We start from the raw sequence: 17,244 nt of genomic DNA, 5'->3' as shown, positions 1-17,244 counted from the left end.
TCTCTGTTTTATGTGCCTTATAAAACAGAATACAAAATCTTTACAAAAAGCAATAAAGTTACATTGCAGGGGGTTGGACTAGATGGCCTTCAGGGTCCCTTCCAACTTTAGAATTCTATGATTCTATGACTAACTTCCATAATAAAACAGCAACCAAAATTTAGAAGAAAAGAATTGAAGCAGGGGTTCATTAAGCAATACATCTAAAAGCAAGGAGCCTTGTGGCACCTTAAAGCAGAGCTTTCCAAACTTTTCCTGTTGGTAACACACTTTTTAGACCGGCATTGTTTCTCAATGCACTAATTCAGTTTTACTAGCAAACTATAAGTTAAACTAACCCCTTTCCAGCCCTGGGTGGAGCGCAGGCAGCATTCACGTGACACACACACTGCAGCCGACACACTGACATGTCACGACACACAGTTTAGAAAGCTCTGCCTTCAAGACTAACAAATTCCTGATGGCCTTCCTTCAAGGGCCGGCCCACCCATGAAGCAGGGTGAAGCAGACACCTCAGGTGGTGGAAGCCCCCGAGATGGCCCTCCCACCCATACCACTAGCAGAGAAGCGACATTGGCACCCACTTTCTGCAAGATCTCACGAGATTTCATGGAGTGCATGAGAACTTGTGAGATTTCAGTGACTTCTCGTTGAGATCTCACCAGAAGTTGGCATCAATGCCAGTGCTGCTTCTCCACCAATGGTGGAGGTGGCACAGCAGGCAGTGCCTGTGGAGGCAGGTGGCACATCAGGGATGCTGGTGGAGGGTGGAAGTGCTGGTGATGGAGATGGTAGGGAGGGTGGCATGGCAGAGCATTGCAGCACTTCCCATTTCATCTCACATGGCAGAACAGGGATTGACACCACTGGTGATGGCAAAAGCTTTCATGGACTCCAGTCCACATTTTCACAGGCATGTCGTGAAATTTTTGTTTGGCAGGTACAGAAGGGAGTAAAATATAAGGTCAGTGGTCCCATTGACCATTGTAGGGTTGAGTCCACAAAAACTTATAAATGTGATTGTCTTAAAGGTGCTTGCCACTTTTGGTGACAGAATTCTGGACAGCACAGAGAAGACTGGAGCAAGTAACTGGTGAACTCCTGGATTCTCACGCTTTTGAGATAACCTCACTAAAGCTTTCTCCTAGTAACGTACCAGAACTTATAGATGTAACAGACACATAGACCTCTGTTTCTAATTAATAAGGAGATTCATTATACCTCTGATATAAGCTCTGACATGAATTTGGTGATAATTGTTTTCTCATTTCACTAAATCTCGGTGCTGACAGAAATCAAAGCTCTGCTTCATGTATTCCACTGACATCCTCTGAAGGAGAATGTAAATTGCAACACACCCATTTATCAGGGGTGTTAATGGAATATAAAAGAGATAAAGGGGCAGGAAGAGTAGTATAGGTGAAAGGAAAATGTAAGCATAGTCATCTAGACATCAGTTGAACTCAGATGATACAGTTCTTCCTGGAACGGTATTGTTTCAGAATACTGGGGAAGTCATCAACTCAAATGTTCATCTTGCCAGATCTTAAGAAAATTATTGTAGATACCATTCCCAAGTGAAGTCATTTCCAGGCCAACAGAAAGTAGCTGTTTTTATGACCGACCAGTAGAAAGAAGCCAGCATTACTCTGGAATTCTAAGAATTCCAAAAGTTGGAATATTTAGGTCTGTCATCTTGATTCAAAATGGCTTCATAAGATAGCTAAACATACATTCAACCCCACTCTTTGATCTTGGAAACCATCACACCAAATTGGGTGACGAGGTCTTCAGAGGTATCCAAATTAGTTTAGAATTGTTTGGTCTGCCATCTTGATTCAAAACGGTGTCCAATGGCATCCAGACAAAAAATGGATCCTCTGTCTTTGGAACTTTCATACCAAATTTGGTGATGATATCTCTAGAGCAGGGATGTCCAACATGTCAATTACTGGTCGATTGTGGGGCGTCGCTCAACAACTTTGGGTCTTCTTCCCCAAAAAAAGCTCAACAACTTTGGTCAATACAATGGGTATATCACTGCCAGTTTTGTTTTTTTTAGTGGGAGTAGATTGCAGTCTCTTGGAAGCTGGACATCCCTGCTCTAGAGGCATCTGAATGCATTGAGAACAGGTGAGTGAAAAACTTTCCATGATATACAGTAGATTGGCATAGATATGTATTACTCATGTCATAACGAATCGTCTAGAATAAAGGGACATTTCACTAAAGAGCAATCACCAGAGGCAAGCAATTTAAAAAAGAACAAACGCAATATGCTATTCTGTGTCCCCAAAGAGTTATATTTTGGAAGTTTGTGGGGAATGTAGATTTCGACCACACCTTTTCAGCTCACAAAAATGCATTGCAGTTCTGATCTGATTTATTTGTAGAGAAGGTTTGCGATATACGTCAAACTCCAAGGCAGAGGACTTGTCTGCATTATGAATATGTACCTTGGTGGGGAGTCTGTGGCCCACCAGATGTTTGTTGGGAGTCCAAGAACCATCAGCCAGCATGACCAAAAGATGAAGGGAGACGGAGTCCAACAACATCCGAAAGGTCATTGGTTCTCCAGCTGTGAATTTATTCTTCAAACATGGATCTGTTTATCACTGAGACACCACCTTCCATTCATAATAGGAACATGTCGGTAGACTTGCCAGGGGGAATTTAAACCTTACAGAAATACATTTTTTTAAAAAATTCAGAAAGAAATTCCTAAGTGAGGGACAAAATGAATCTACTAAATGGCCACAACAACCCTGCGAAGTAGCTTAGGCTGCCCCCCCCCCCCCGTGAGCTTCAGGGCCAAGTCCAAGGTACAGCGGCACCTTGGTTTACAACCATAATCTGTTCCGGAGGTCTGGTAGTAAACCAAAACAGGTTGTAACTCAAGGCGCGCTTTCACCAGTGGGGCCTCCCCACCCCAAATTGGTTGTACAGTGGTACCTCGGGTTACAGACACTTCAGATTACAGACTCCGCTAACCCAGAAATAGTACCTTGGGTTAAGAACTTTGCTTTAGGATGAGAACAGAAATCACGCGGCAGTGGCAGCGGGAGGCCCCATTAGCTAAAGTGGTACCTCAGGTTAAGAACAGTTTCAGGTTAAGAACGGACCTCCAGAACGAATTAAATTCTTAACCCAAGGTACCACTATAATCCAAAAAAATTGGGTTGTAATCCAAAAAAAGGGGCACGCACTTGCAGGTTTGACATGGTTGTAATCCAAAACGGTTGTAATCCAAAGCAGTTGCAAACCAAGGTACCACCGTACTTTAACCACTAGGCCACACTTCACCACACAAGTTGCTATTCATCCCCTGGGAGGAGTGTACTGATCCCTGTGGCACGTCTAACTCCTCCACCTCCAAAGAAAGAAGAGAAAAGATAAAGGTTTGGGGAAAGTGATTTGGACCAGGAAAATGGCAAGGCACAGCCTCCCCAGCCTGCTTCCCTCCAGATGATTTGGAGCATGGTCCCCGCGAGACCCGGCCATGGGAGTTGTAGTCCGAAACATCTGGAAGGCAATAGGCCAGTGGTTCCCAAAGTGAGTGGTACTGCCCCTTGTGGGGCGAGATTACCTAAGAAGACGCTAAGAGGCAGGGGGCAGCAGGGAGGCGTTGGAGGTATAAATGACTATCAGACTTTGGAAAGCTGTTATAACCGGATCAACAGCCTCAGCTGGCAGAGCACAAGACTCTTAATCTCAAGGCTGTAGGTTCAAGCCCCATGTTGGGCAAAGATTCCTGCATTGCAGGGTTTGGACTAAATGACCCTAATTCGACGATTCCAAGTTCAGCAGTTGTGTTGAATTAAACCAAATGTGCAATTAATTGCTACTATTTTGAATTTCATTGTGTTTTTCTCTTCCTTAATGGGCCATGCAAATCACTATTCCAAATAATGTAGGTGGCACTGGGGATAAGTTTATGGAACCAAGGGAGTGGTGGTCTCCCAAAAAAATTAGGAACCGCTGCACTAGGGAACTAGTTTTTGAAAAGCTGTTGCTCTGTTTTGAGATCCAGGCAGAGCTCTCCGGCTCTGCATCTCTTTTGGCCTGAAGACATACACAGGTCAGTGGAGCATCTTCCAGGGTGTTTGGGGAGAGAAGAGAAAAGCACAAGGTTTTCTGCTGGAAGGAGCAAAAGAAAGAAGGCTTTCCCTTCTGGAGATGTGTCATGTAATGGCCTACATTAGCAGTAATAAATAGGCTGCCTCGTTTCCCCCCCAGGGTGCCTATCAGAACTGCCTATTCTGAACACTTTCTCAAAACTATGCTGATAAATTGGAACCAGCTCAATTTGGAAAGAGAGGCAGCCAAGACAAATATCTATTCATTCAATTTATCAGGGAGATTTTTTTCTTTCTTACTCCCCCCCCCTTTTTTTTCTGAAGAGCAACCCAGAAAGAAAAACGGACCAGTTCTTATAAACCAGACATGCTATTAGTGAACAATATTTTAAAAACTATATATTTTTATAGCACTCAACGTATTGATAAAATGCTTGCTGGGAAATGAGGGCTACAGATATAAATTTTGTGATCCGGTGCAGCGTGGTGGTTAGGACTAGCACTTGGGAGATCAGAGTTCAAATCCTCACCTGACCATGAGGCTCACAGTGTGTGACTTAGGGGCCAGTCACTGCCTCGCGGCCTAACCTACATCACAAGGTTGTTGTGGGGATTAAATGAGGGGGTGAACCATGCACACCACCTTGAGCTCCTTGGAGGAACAAAAAAATGTGGTATAAATGCAGTAAATAATAGTATTAGGAAGACGGAGAGCTGGTTCATAGCATCTTTTGACACTGGGCCCCAGGAGGTGTGCTCAGGGAGATCTTGAGGTGATGAATGAAGTCAAGGAAGCATCCAGAAGAGAAGCTGTAGTAATGAATGACTTCAGCTACCCTCAGACTGGCTACATATGTGTTCCAGTCATGACACAGAGGTAGAAATTCTGGATACCCTAAAGGACCGTGCCCTATGCTGTGGTAACTTCCTGGTTGGATTACTGCCACGTGCTCTACTTGGGGCTGCCCTTGAAGACAACTCCGAAACTTCAGCTGGTCCAAAATGCAGCAGCCAGTTACTGGCTTGCGGTTTTTTTTCAATCTCATATGAACCCCGTTTTAAAACAGCTGCACCAGTTGTCAGTTTGTTTCTGGACCTAATTCAAGGTGCTCACGTTAGTGTTTAAAGCGCTAAGCTACAGTATGTGCATCGCCAACTCCGGAAAGATCAGCAGATACAGTTCCACTTGGTAGAATCATGGAATTGTAGAGTTGGAAGGGACCGCAAGAGTCGTTTGGTGCAACCCCCTGCAACGCGGGAACCTTTTGTGCGAACCCACCATGCTGAGATTAAGAGTCTCATGAGCCACCTTGGTTCTAGTTCCAACCTCACTCAGAAGCTTGGGGTGGTGGCAGACTGGGAGAGGGCATTCTCTGCGGCAGCCCCTAGGTTGTGGAACTCCCGCCCTAGAGAGGTGTGTATGGCACCTTCACTATACAGCTTCCAGGTGATGATGATGCACCTCTTTACCCTGGCATTTGGCACCTGCGCTGTGTTTCCAGGAGTCACCTTATTCCTGTGCTTGTGATCTGTTTGAAACTGTTTTAATTCTTAAACTGTTGTAGCTCACCTTCGGACCTGCTAGGGAAGGGTGGGTAAATAATCACAATCACAATAGTAACAACAATAGCTCTCTGCTGGATGATTTGCAGCTAGGAGGTGATGGGCCCAGTGGCCATGATCTTGGAACATCAAAAAAACCAAGATCATGGCCACTGGGCCTATCACCTCCTGGCAAATAGAAAGGGAAGAAATGGAGGCAGTGAGATATTTTACTTTCTTGGGTTCCATGCTCACTGCAGATGGTGACAGCAGTCACGAAATTAAAAGACGCCTGCTTCTTGGGAGGAAAGCAATGACAAACCTAGACAGCATCTTAAAAAGCAGAGACATCACCTTGCCAACAAAGGTCGGTATAGGTAAAGCCATGATTTTCCCAGTAGTGATGTATAGAAGTGAGAGCTGGACCATAAAGAAGGCTGATCACTGAAGAATTGATGCTTTTCAATTCTGGTGCTGGAGGAGACTCTTGAGAGTCCCACGGACTGCAAGAAGATCAAACCTATCCATTCTTAAGGAAATCAGCCCTGAGTGCTCACTGGAAGGACAGATCGTGAAGCTGAGGCTCCAATACTTTGGCCACCTCATGAGAAGAGAAGACTCCCTGGAAAAGACCCTGATGTTGGGAAAGATGGAGGGCCAAAGGAGAAAACAATAACAACAGCTCTCTGCTGGATGATTTGCAGTTATTCCTCAAGGACGTCTGGCAGCAAAAGGGAAGAGCACATACACCACAACACAGAAGGTCACACATTCATTCCTCAGCATCTCCAGGTAAGAGTTTGATTCCTGTCTGAAACTGGAGAACTGCTGTCAATCGACAACACTAAGGATGAGGCACCTGTGGCTTTCAGGACCCATCCTATTCTTGTGAATGTTATCCGTCCCCACTGTTTCTAACACTGAGTTTATTTCACAACCAAGATGGGCATTGAATCCTATAGCTGGTCTCTTAAACCAATTGACTTTCACTGCTTCTCTCCTGCTCAGCCTCACAGCCTGAGCATCTCCCAAAGGCTGCCAACTCCCTCCCCCCCCCCTTGCCCATCTGCCATCACTTCATTCCCAGGCATCCAGCTTGGCTGGATTCTCAGGACCCCCCTCCAGTAACTTATTCCACATGGAGGCCAAGAGTTTTGCCAGATCAGCCTCTGCCTCCCCCCGCCACCTCATACACAGCCTCCCCTCTTTGCATTTCTCTCTCATGCTCTTGTTTTTCACAGACTTTTGTCCGAATCAATTTGATTAATCCTCTTCACCATTTTAAAAGGCATCTCGGCTGAGCCACAGGGAGATCTTTCTGCAAACCCAAACGAGAGGCCGGATCCCCTTTGCTTCATAACTTAACAGTTGAAATACAGCCTGGTATTATCTCCTGGCCTGAGCTTTATCTCCCCGCCCAGATCCCATCTCCTCGCAGACAATTCTTTGCTCTATAGATACCACTCTTGAGTTGTCTGGATGTGATCATATGCGAACAAAACTGCCACCTCCTTGATTTATCGCCTGTTTCTTCAGAAATACTGTCTGGCATCATGTTCTACATTTTCCTTGCTACGTACATCATTCAAACCTTTTGCTATATTTAAGGGATTTTTTTAAAAAGTGAATTGGGTTTAGCAAACACGGCTGCAGTTGCAGTACAGAGCGATGGAATCAGGCTTCTTTCAACACAAAACCCAGTGGGATCCTGGTGCTTATTTTGAGAGCCGAGTTTCCCTAGCCATGGGGAAAGGTCACCATGGAGCGAACAATTCCTATGATTCTCCTGGAGCTGCTTGGTTCTTATAATCACACCATACATGAGGTGAAACAGAAATCATAGAACCTTTTTTTTCTTATAGTATTATTACATTTGTATTCCAGCTTTCTTCCACAGAGCTCAATGTTGAGTGCATAGTTCTCTTCCTCTTCATTTTATCCACACAACAACCCTGAGAGGTAGGTTAGACTGAGAGAGGCCCTATGTGAGCTTTGTGGCTGTGAGCTTCGTGGTCGAGGGGGAATTTGAACCCTGGTTTACCAGGCCCTAGTCTAACCCTCTAAATTCTACACCACAAATAAAATCCTTCCAGGAATATTAACAGTACCCGCATGTTAAGTGATACAGTTTTTTTCTAACAGGGAGACAGATCAATCTTCCATACCCTGCAAGCATCCTGGGGGGAAATGGGGCATTCAGTTTACCTGTGCAAGAGCACGGCAACCATTTGGGGGTGCCATGATCTCGCATGATTTCACACTGAGCTCTTACCCAGAAAAAAGCACTTTGACTCCGGAAAATAGCACATTTTTGGGAACCAGAACCTCAGGTGGAGCCCCAAAACATGGCCTTGAAAAAAATGTATTTCAGGCTCTGTGATCTCACACAGGTCACATGACTTTCTGATTTTGGCACTCAAGATGTTGGAGGGTATGGTTCACATGTTAAGAAAACGGGGGTGGGGGGCAGCGGGCCTATCAGCTCAGGCTGGGTGGGGACGTATCCTCTTGCAAGAGAGATCTTGTGCCTGAATTTGCAATTTCCCTCTGCCCTCCTTTTCCTTTTTCCTTTTGCGTCATGGATTTTCAATTGTAAGCCTGTAAGGGATTTCCATTATCTTTGTGAGCCGTGGTGGTACAGCATGCTGCATTGATGCTTTTGCCTTCGCAGCACACACATCATAGCAGGTGGCTGGACTTGCGGTGTAGCCCCTGGGGGTGTGGACATATGCACACTCTTAAAAACACGGGAAGCTGCCTCACATCATGCCATACAGTTTGTCCATCCAGCCCCATATTGTCTGTTCCGACTGACAATTTCCAGTGCCTGGGGCAGAGACAGCAGTTGTCTTTCTGTTCTCCTGGAACTTGGGTCTTTTAACTGGAGATGCCGTTGGGGACTGAACCTGGAACCTTCTGCAAGCACAAGTGCTTTACTATGAACCTTCAGTCTTCCCCTTGTGTATGGACCAGAGGATGATAAAAAACCCCGACTCACCAACATTTTCCTTCTTTCCCCCCTTCTTTCTGCTTTGCATCCTTCAGTGCCTATAATCCTGGCAATCGGTCAAGAGCATAAAATTCTGACTTGGCTTATAGAGCCCAGGCTGATTTAGCTGTAGTTCCTTCATTTGCTGCTGAATGCTGTCCCCACTGCTCTTCGCCTGTGGTCTAAGGGAGCCCGAACAGAGGTCTGGGGCTGGAAGCAAGCAATGGTTTTCATGAGGCTATTTCTCTGCCCTTTCTGGTCAGGCCACTTTTGCAGATGTGTGTGTGTGTGTTGCAAAACAATGCAAAAAGTCGTGGAAGCTGTTTGTCACAGGTGAAAGCGCTCTCTAGTTACTTCCCTAGCCAGGCAGTTCAGCTGTCAAAATTAACCTTTCCCAACCTCTCTCCTTCCCTATCAAATGTTTCCCATTCAGCTGTGATTGGCTAAGGGACCCCAAGAGGTTGATGGGTGCTGTCTTCTTTCAACTGAGTGTATGTAAGCCACTCTGGGGAGGCTTTCTGGCAGAAGACTGGAGTGCAAATGCTATAAATAAAGAAAGAAAAAAGAAAAAGCTTCCACGGGTGCCAAATTGCTTTTTTTAAAAGTCTAACAGCTGCCTGGAAAGCACTTGGGGGTGGGTGCAGCTGGACAAGGAAGGGTTAACCAGGGCTACCTATGACAACCTTAATGATGAAAGATGCTGGTGAGGACGACACTTTTCTTTTGCAGTAACTGAAAGATGAGCTGCAATAGGAGGTCCTCCTGTCCCACCATCTCTGTCATCCCCTGTCCTGACCTCCCCCATTCCCCAAAATCACAAATGCGAGAGTGTCAAGGGAGCCTGGTAGATGAACGAGCTGCCCCAGAAGCAAATGACGACTGAGACCGCCATGGAGCTGAACTTTACAAAACTGTTATTTCTCAGGACGTATCAAGTTCCCACAGGGGAGCCGTATCAGGTTGTTGAATGCACCGCCCGTCACCAGGCAGCCGACTCACTCCTTTTAAAATAAAAAGAGAGAAAGTATATGTACTGGGAGAGTTTAGATGCAACAGTCTGGGACGTGTGCAGGCCACCCAGACTAGGCTGGTCGGGCAACAGATTCTGCATCCTGCACACAACCACACCAGAGAATGCAATGGTGGTGTATAACCAAGGGGAAAGTGCAGTTTCAGATTTCAGCTTCCATTTTAGCAGAAAACAGAACAGGGTAGGGGGCTGGACAATCCCCAAAGGACACAGAGAAAAACTGCCAGTCATATCAGGTTAAAGGCGAACAGAGAAAAAGGAAATGATTTTAAGTCTGTTCCGCCACTAGGTGCTACTGTTGGTCCATGGAATTTGATACTGACAGTTGCTTCATCAAACACACACCTTTCTAATATTACTTTGCAATGTACAGTGTTATACTTTGAATGAATTTAGTCTCTGGTAAACTCTACAGAGAATATGTTACATGAAAATCAGTGGCAATGTATGAAAGGAAAAAAGCTAGCAGACACGCAAGGGAAAACTACAAGGCCTGAGAGAGCAGACTGAAAAAACCCCTAAGTGTTTTTCACTCAGTATATAATTAATGACAGCGAACAGGAAAAGAAAATCTTCCACACATTTTGCAGTCTTGAGGAAATAGCATGTTAACTGTGCAGAAAGTAGATTTTTTTACGTTAGCATAGCGCACAGAGCATGTAGCGCATTTAAAAATTTAACGAAAACAGCTATAGCAGCAGCAAGAGGACTACTTCTATTAGTGTACTGCTGTGGGTTAAACCACAGAGCCTAGGACTTGCCGATCAGAAGGTCGGCGGTTTGAATCCCTGCGATGGGGTGAGCTCCTGTTGCTTGGTCCCTGCTCCTGCCAACCTAGCAGTTCGAAAGCATGCCAAAGTGCAAGTAGATAATATAGGTACCGCTCCGGCAGGAAGGTAAACGGCGTTTCCGTGTGCTGCTCTGCTTCGCCAGAAGTGGCTTAGTCATGCTGGCCACACAACCCGGAAGCTGTACGCCGGCTCCCTCGGCCAATAAAGCGAGATGAGCGCCGCAACCCCAGAGTCAGCCACGACTGGACCTAATGGTCAGGGGTCCCTTTACCTTTACCTTTACCAGTACTACTAAATGTGTTCCACATAGTTTGTCTTATAAAAGTTTCTTATTAATGCAGGAAATTGAGCCTCCTGGAATAACTAAAGCATTGCTCAAAACCAGCTAAGGTGGCGAGGAAGAACAGGGACTCATTGCATCTTACTAGCATTAGCTTCCAGTTTTTTCTCTCCTTTGGTTTTTTGTAGCTGGATAAGCATGTGCTTCATATCTCCTCTTTGTAAACCACTTTGAGGTTTTTTATACAATCAATGGTGTATAAATTTTATGAAATAAATGTGTGGCTGATGAAATGCCGATTAATGTGTTGCTCTTTCGTAATTGGGGGGACAAAACCTTTCAGATTAAGTTTCTACCAAAACAAAACATCCTTTAACATGTTCCATCTTTCTAAAACGTTTGGATAGCCTCTCATCAATTTGAAATGGACTGTTGCTTGTACATAGCCATTTAAGTATGTTGTTATTCTTCTGAATACTTGGAAAATAAAGATTTATGGAGTACAGTAACTTCTCTTTATGTAAAAGTTTGGGTTTTTTTTTTTAATGATAAGTAGTTCAGCTTGGTGAACAAGGGGTTTAACAGCATCATTTTGTACTTGTTTACTCAGAACTAAGTTATCTTTCTCTTTTACTATAACCTTTTTTTAAAAAAGCCGACTGTTGTAATGTTCTTTTGGGAACTGCTATGTGAGGTGTACCTTAAAAACAGTACATCAATATCTCAAATAAAATAATTAATAAATATCCCCAACATACTACTGAGTAACATCCAGTTTGGCAGATCTGTGGGTGATTTGCAGATTGATGAGGATTCTGACTCCCAGTCATTTAACAATTGCAACAACAAATGATATGCACACACTAAATTCTACTGCAGAAATGAAGAAAGCTTGGGGATTTTGTGTGTGGAAGGGGCTGGGAGTGTCATTCAGTTCCGCTACTAGAAACAAAGTCTTGGTCTCAGAATTTTCTTAATTCTATGTCTTTTGTACAGGACACACGCATGTTGTACTCCAGAAGACGCATTAACCCCAGGGAGGGTGGCGATCCTATCCTATATACCGGTACCTTTACCTGGGAGTAAGCCCCAGTGAACCCAATGGGGCATACCTGGCAGTAAACAAATGCAAGTCCTCCCTAATTAAGGTCGGAATTCTATGCACATTGACCTAGAAATAAATCCCATTTGAACACAGTGGTCGTTCACACGTGCAAGACTGGGCTTTAAGGATGTGACCCTTTGTCTAAGTAAACATGGAAATACACGGCTGCTATGAAACGAGCCGTCTCCCTTTTTCTCCGCCGGGGCCTTCTCTCCGCCCTTAGCAACCGCGCCTGGCAACGTCGCGTCGCTGGGTTGGGCGGAGTCAGCCGGCATCATTCGACCCGCCCTTTCGGCCGTTTGCTCGGGTTGGTTTTCTACGCGAGGCCGAGGCTATGCGGCCTAGTCCGACGGGGGGATGCTGAAGGTGAAGATACTTTTCGTTGGCCCCAGCGAGGTGAGTGAGCGAAATAGCGCCTGGGGTCCCTCTTGGAGGAAAGGAAAGCTCGCCCCGGTCTCACAGTCGCCTCCCCAGCCCTTAAAAGCGCTGTGAACCATAACCATCTAGGGGCAAAGCTTCTTCTTGACTTTTTCAGATTAGGACAAATCCAGTATTTTTTTTCCAGCAGAGTGCCTTTGGGAAGCATATATACCCTGACGTGATGGAGGCAGCTATTCCTGGCTTTTTGCTTTGAGCACCTGGTTTTCTGGTACACTGTCTCTGAACATGGAGGTTCTGTTAAACGCTGTGCACATACCACGTTGTTTTTAGGGGTTTAGAGACAAAACCCTGGCATATCTGTGTCCATCTCATCTCATTAACACCTGTTACTACAATGTGCTATCTGTGACACTTCCTCTGTGTTTGTTCTGGAAGCTGCAGTTAGTTCAGGATGCTGCAGCAGTGTTGCTGGTAGGAGCGAGACCATGTCCGCATATAACACCTGTGCAGGTTGCCAATTTGCTACTGCGCATATCTCAAGGTGTTACTATTACTATATAAAGCCCTAAACAGCTTGGGACTGGTTTACCTGCAATATCGCCTTTCCTCATATATGCCCGCTTCAGTCTGTGGAACTAGCAATGTTACAGGTGCTGCCTAATACACCTTCTGCATTTATAATAAATTTATATTTTAGTGTGGCAGTTCTTGCACTTTGGAACTCCCGGCTTATTGACATCAGGCGGGTGCCTTCACTGTACTCTTTTCAGCACCTGCTAAAAGCATTCTTGTTTAGACGAGCCTACCCAAATTTGTAGAATGTTTGCGTGTGTTTTGATCTATTTTAGGTTATCACTGATTTTAGTTATTATTTGTTATTAGAGTTGTTTTGAATTGTTTTACTGCAAAGTTAATTGTATTATTCTTTCTGTAAACTGCTTTGAGGTTTTGTTTTACAATCGAGTGCTATATAAATTTTATGACATAACAAATAAAAAAAACCATCTTAACATTTGGGGAGGATCGTAGCTTTGGGGTCAAAAAACATACTTTGCATGCAAAAGATCCCTGGTTCAGTTTCTGTCACCTCCAGGTAGGATTGAAAGAGACCCCTTTCAGAGACTGGAGAGCTACTGCCAGTCAGTGCAGACAATACTGAGGTAGATGGACCAATGGTCTGACTTGGTAGCAGGAAGCTTCCTATTTTCTATTGCTAATCTTACTTCTGTGTTCACTTGTGATAGGCTGGAAAGTCTGTCTTGGCAAACTTCTTGTCAGAGAGCACCGAAGGCATTGGTAGTTACCTCCCAACACATGCAGTAAGGTAAGTTTCAAGTAGGTAGAGTGGAACTGCTAGCAAAACATGAATTCCCCGCCCACCATACAACAGGGTGCAGAACCTGGTACCCTCTGGAAGTTGCTGGACTACAGCCCCCATCATCCCTGACTGCTGGCTGTGCTAGCTGAGGCTGATGGGAGTTGGAGTCCAGCATCTGGAGGTCCACAAAAAGTTCTCCATCCTTGCTAAACAGCATGGTTGCAAAATCTACAAGATTTCCTTGACATCAACTTCTTGGTTTTCTCTTAATATCAAACCAACCAGGCCTTCTTCAAGTGATGAAGTGTTGGTATTTGTTACAGTCCAGTATGTGTGGATTACTAGTAAAGTCTTAAAATGGTACATGAAATGGCGGAAGGGGGAATGCCTCATAATAGTGGGCAACTGCTCCAGTGGCAAGTAAGCCAAATGCAGAGGTTGGATGGAATTTGGGGCTGTGAGATTTTTTTACTTTAATTAAAAAATAATAATTTAACATGCCTTTCAGGGCACACTGCTTACAAAGGTGGCTTACAAAGCTAACAGCACATTCCTAACTAAATATGTCCCCCCATAAGTAAGTTCTGTTGAATGTAGTGGGACTTATTCCCAGGTAAGTGGGGATGGGTTTCATCTTTAGACACATGAAAATACAATTACGAAACACGCACACAGCATGGGTAACTAAGAACTGACATTGGAAAAAGGGACCAGCAAATATGGATGGGAGCTCTGTCCTTCAGGTAAGCCCAAAGAATGCCAGCCTTATTGATTTGTATAAAATATGTATTTTTAAATTCTAGGATCCTAGAATACGAGATGCCAAATTTTGGTGGAAACGGCAAAGGAGCAGGGTGTCGGTTTGAACTGTGGGATTGTGGAGGAGATCAAAAGTAAGTGGATTACTTACGTATCCTGCCAACTTTCTCAGAGTAAGTTGGTGCAATTCAAACGCTACACCAAGCCATGGTTAAGGAAGGGGAGGGGAGGCCATTCATGAGAAGTTGGGGCAAAGCCCTACCATTATTTTTGATCATTTAAGAAGCAGAGGGTACTCTGGGCATGTTGGAAACATGCACTTGTGTAAGGGGCATTCTGTAAGGGTGGCTGGTGAACCCCCTTCTAAAAAATGAAATGCCAAACAAGGCACAGATTTGGTGGCCTGCTTGCACAATGGAACTTCTCTTCTCTGCGCATTCCTTGTATTGCCCCTAAATATATTCTGTAGGGTTGGAAGAAGAGGCGTAGGCACATGCAGCGGGAGCAGGGGAAAAGGAATTTCCATTGTGCAGGCAGAAATCATTCTGCTTACAATAATTACTTAGTTGGATACAGCCCAGTATGTGCAAAGCAGCTGCAGAATCTCAGCTGAGATTTTTTTAAAGCAAAAAAAATGATAAAGGTAGGTAAGAACCTAAGAAGAGTCCTACTAGATTGGGCTAATGGCCCATGTAGTCCATCATGTTGTTCTCGCATTGGCCACCCAGGTGCCTGTAGGAAACCTGCAAGCAGGATTTGAGCACAAGAGCACTCTCCCCTCCCTTTGTTTCCAGCAACTGGTATTCAGAAGCTTTGCTGCCTCTGACTATGGAGGCAGAGCAGAGCCATCGTGGCTAGTAGCAACTGATAGTCTCATCCTCCAAGAACTTGTCCAATTCTCTTTTCAAGCCATCCAAGTTGGTGGCCATCACTGCCTCCTAGGAGAGAGAGTTCCACAATTTTCTGCATGAAGAAGTACTTTACTTTTTTTCTGTCCTGAAAAAAATCTTCCAACTTTTGGCTTCACTGGATGTCCATGAATTCTAGGATTATAAGAGGAGGAAAAAAATCTCTCTATTCGCTTTCTCCATGCCATGTATAATTTTATAAACTTCTATCGTATCATCTCTTTCTCACCCTTTCTCTAAACTAAAACGTCCCAAGCACTGCAAGCTTTTCTGATAGGGGAGTCGTTCCACCCCCTTGATCATTTTGGTGGCCCTTCTCTGCACCTTTTTCAACTCTACAATATCCTTTTTGAGGTGAGGCGACCAGAACTGTACACAGGTGATGCCAGCCGTGCTGTTTCTCTGTTGCGCTTCCAGATTCGAGACTTGCTGGCCAGCATTGATGAAAGATTCCCATGGGGTCGTCATTGTTTTCAACCAAGACTCGCCCACCCATCTGAAGGAGATTGAAATGTGGCACTCCTGTTTTGTGCAACAGCAGCAGCTGCTGGAGAGCCAGTGCCTGCTCATTTCGCATCACAAGCCAGGCAGTGCAATGGACCCGGAGAATCTCACCTTGCGTAAGACCCTGATGCCTTGCTTTCCTGGCTCCTACCTATATTTGGTGTTTTGTCAGAATTGCCAATAGTTTTAATGGTTTGCTTCTTAAACTTCAAAGCTCCACCGCTGAACAGGCTGCAGGTGGTCCACTCTAGCCTCGAAGAAGATCCTGAGGATTTCCGGATGGAATTTGTGAAGTACCTCAAGGGCATTACCAAGTTGATGAATGAGAACCGAGACAGAGAGGAGATGCTGCTGATCACTTAAAAGCAGGAGGAACGCTGCTGCGAAGAAAATAAAAGAAATACCCATTTAAACACACACACACACATACACTCCTGGTCTTTTGCTTTCTACCTAACCCATTAAAAAAAAAAGAATTTGGATTCCTCAGGCTTACACTTAAAGAAGCAGTTTTACAGCAGTGGAAGTGGCATGCATGTAGTGTAGTGGTTTGAGTGTCTGATTAGATCCTGGGAGACCAGGGTTCCAGGCCCCCCTCGGCATGAAGCTCATTGGGTGACCTTGGGACAATCACTCTCAGCCTAACCTGCCTCATAAGGTCGTTGTGAGGATTCAGTGAGGAGTGGGAGAACTGTGTATGCCACCTTGAGGTCATTGGAGAAAAGAATGGGATATAAATGCAATAAATAAAATAGATGTTCTTAGCTTAATCAGGGATGAGAAACCCTTTTCAGCCCACATACACTTCAAGGGGTCTCATGCCAGTGGCGAGCAGGGCCAGAGGCAACAGTGGGTGAAGCAATGAATGTAAATTTTAACTTTGTACAGTAGGCTGGTCTATAAACACATATACACCCTTTCCCAGTATGTCTTATCTCAGACCAAGGACACATTCTAGCCCAACAAAAACATGGAGGGTACAAAGCAGGGTTTGTGAGGGTGTAGCTGGGAAGGGGGAGTAACCTGAGGAGAGTCCCAAGGGCCAGACAGAGCAGCTTAAAGGGCCACATGTGGCCACCAGGTCTGAGGTTCAAAAGACACTTTTTTAGTCTTGCTCTTTCAGTGGCTCATGCCAGAGCACTGAACCAAGTGCTGTTCATTTTTTGGTCTCACATTCATCTGCTAGCTCTCACAAGAGCTTGGGACCAAAAGATGCTTGTTTCTGTTCTCACACTCTCACATAACACAGCTGGCTTGTGCCAGAGTACTGCACCAAAAGACACTTGTTTTTTGGTCTTGTGCGAAACAGCCGACTCACGTGAGAGCTCAGGATCAAAAAAACAAGCATTCCAAATTTGATGAGTGGGATGTTGGAGGGGTATGGGTGACTTAACAGGCTAAGCTGGCTACACCTTGGTTGGTTTGTTCCTGCATGAGTCGGTTATGTCCACCAGCGCCTAGCTTGTGCACACCACAGTTTATTAGGCAAAGAAGTATGACTTACTATTAAGGACAAAAGTGGCTGCTGTGCTGCACTGTGGGAAAAGATGATTCAAGGAAA

The 17,244-nt window shown here is 44.9% G+C and overlaps 1 protein-coding gene across 1 annotated transcript; it reads left to right on the top strand.

Annotated features, from left to right (window-relative positions):
- The first annotated feature begins 12,044 nt into the window (after positions 1-12,044).
- Positions 12,045-16,100, top strand: IFT22 (intraflagellar transport 22). Its single transcript, XM_083479480.1, has 5 exons — positions 12,045-12,209; positions 13,439-13,518; positions 14,316-14,405; positions 15,597-15,799; positions 15,898-16,100. Exons 1-5 carry the CDS (start codon positions 12,171-12,173, stop codon positions 16,044-16,046), a joined length of 561 nt encoding a protein of 186 aa, XP_083335606.1. The 5' UTR covers positions 12,045-12,170; the 3' UTR covers positions 16,047-16,100.
- Positions 16,101-17,244: the final 1,144 nt, after the last annotated feature.

The sequence above is a fragment of the Podarcis liolepis genome (genome assembly GCF_965112155.1).
Source record: "Podarcis liolepis genome assembly, chromosome: 16".
Taxonomy (NCBI): Eukaryota; Metazoa; Chordata; class Lepidosauria; order Squamata; family Lacertidae; genus Podarcis; species Podarcis liolepis.
This window is presented reverse-complemented; position numbering and strand designations above follow the sequence as displayed.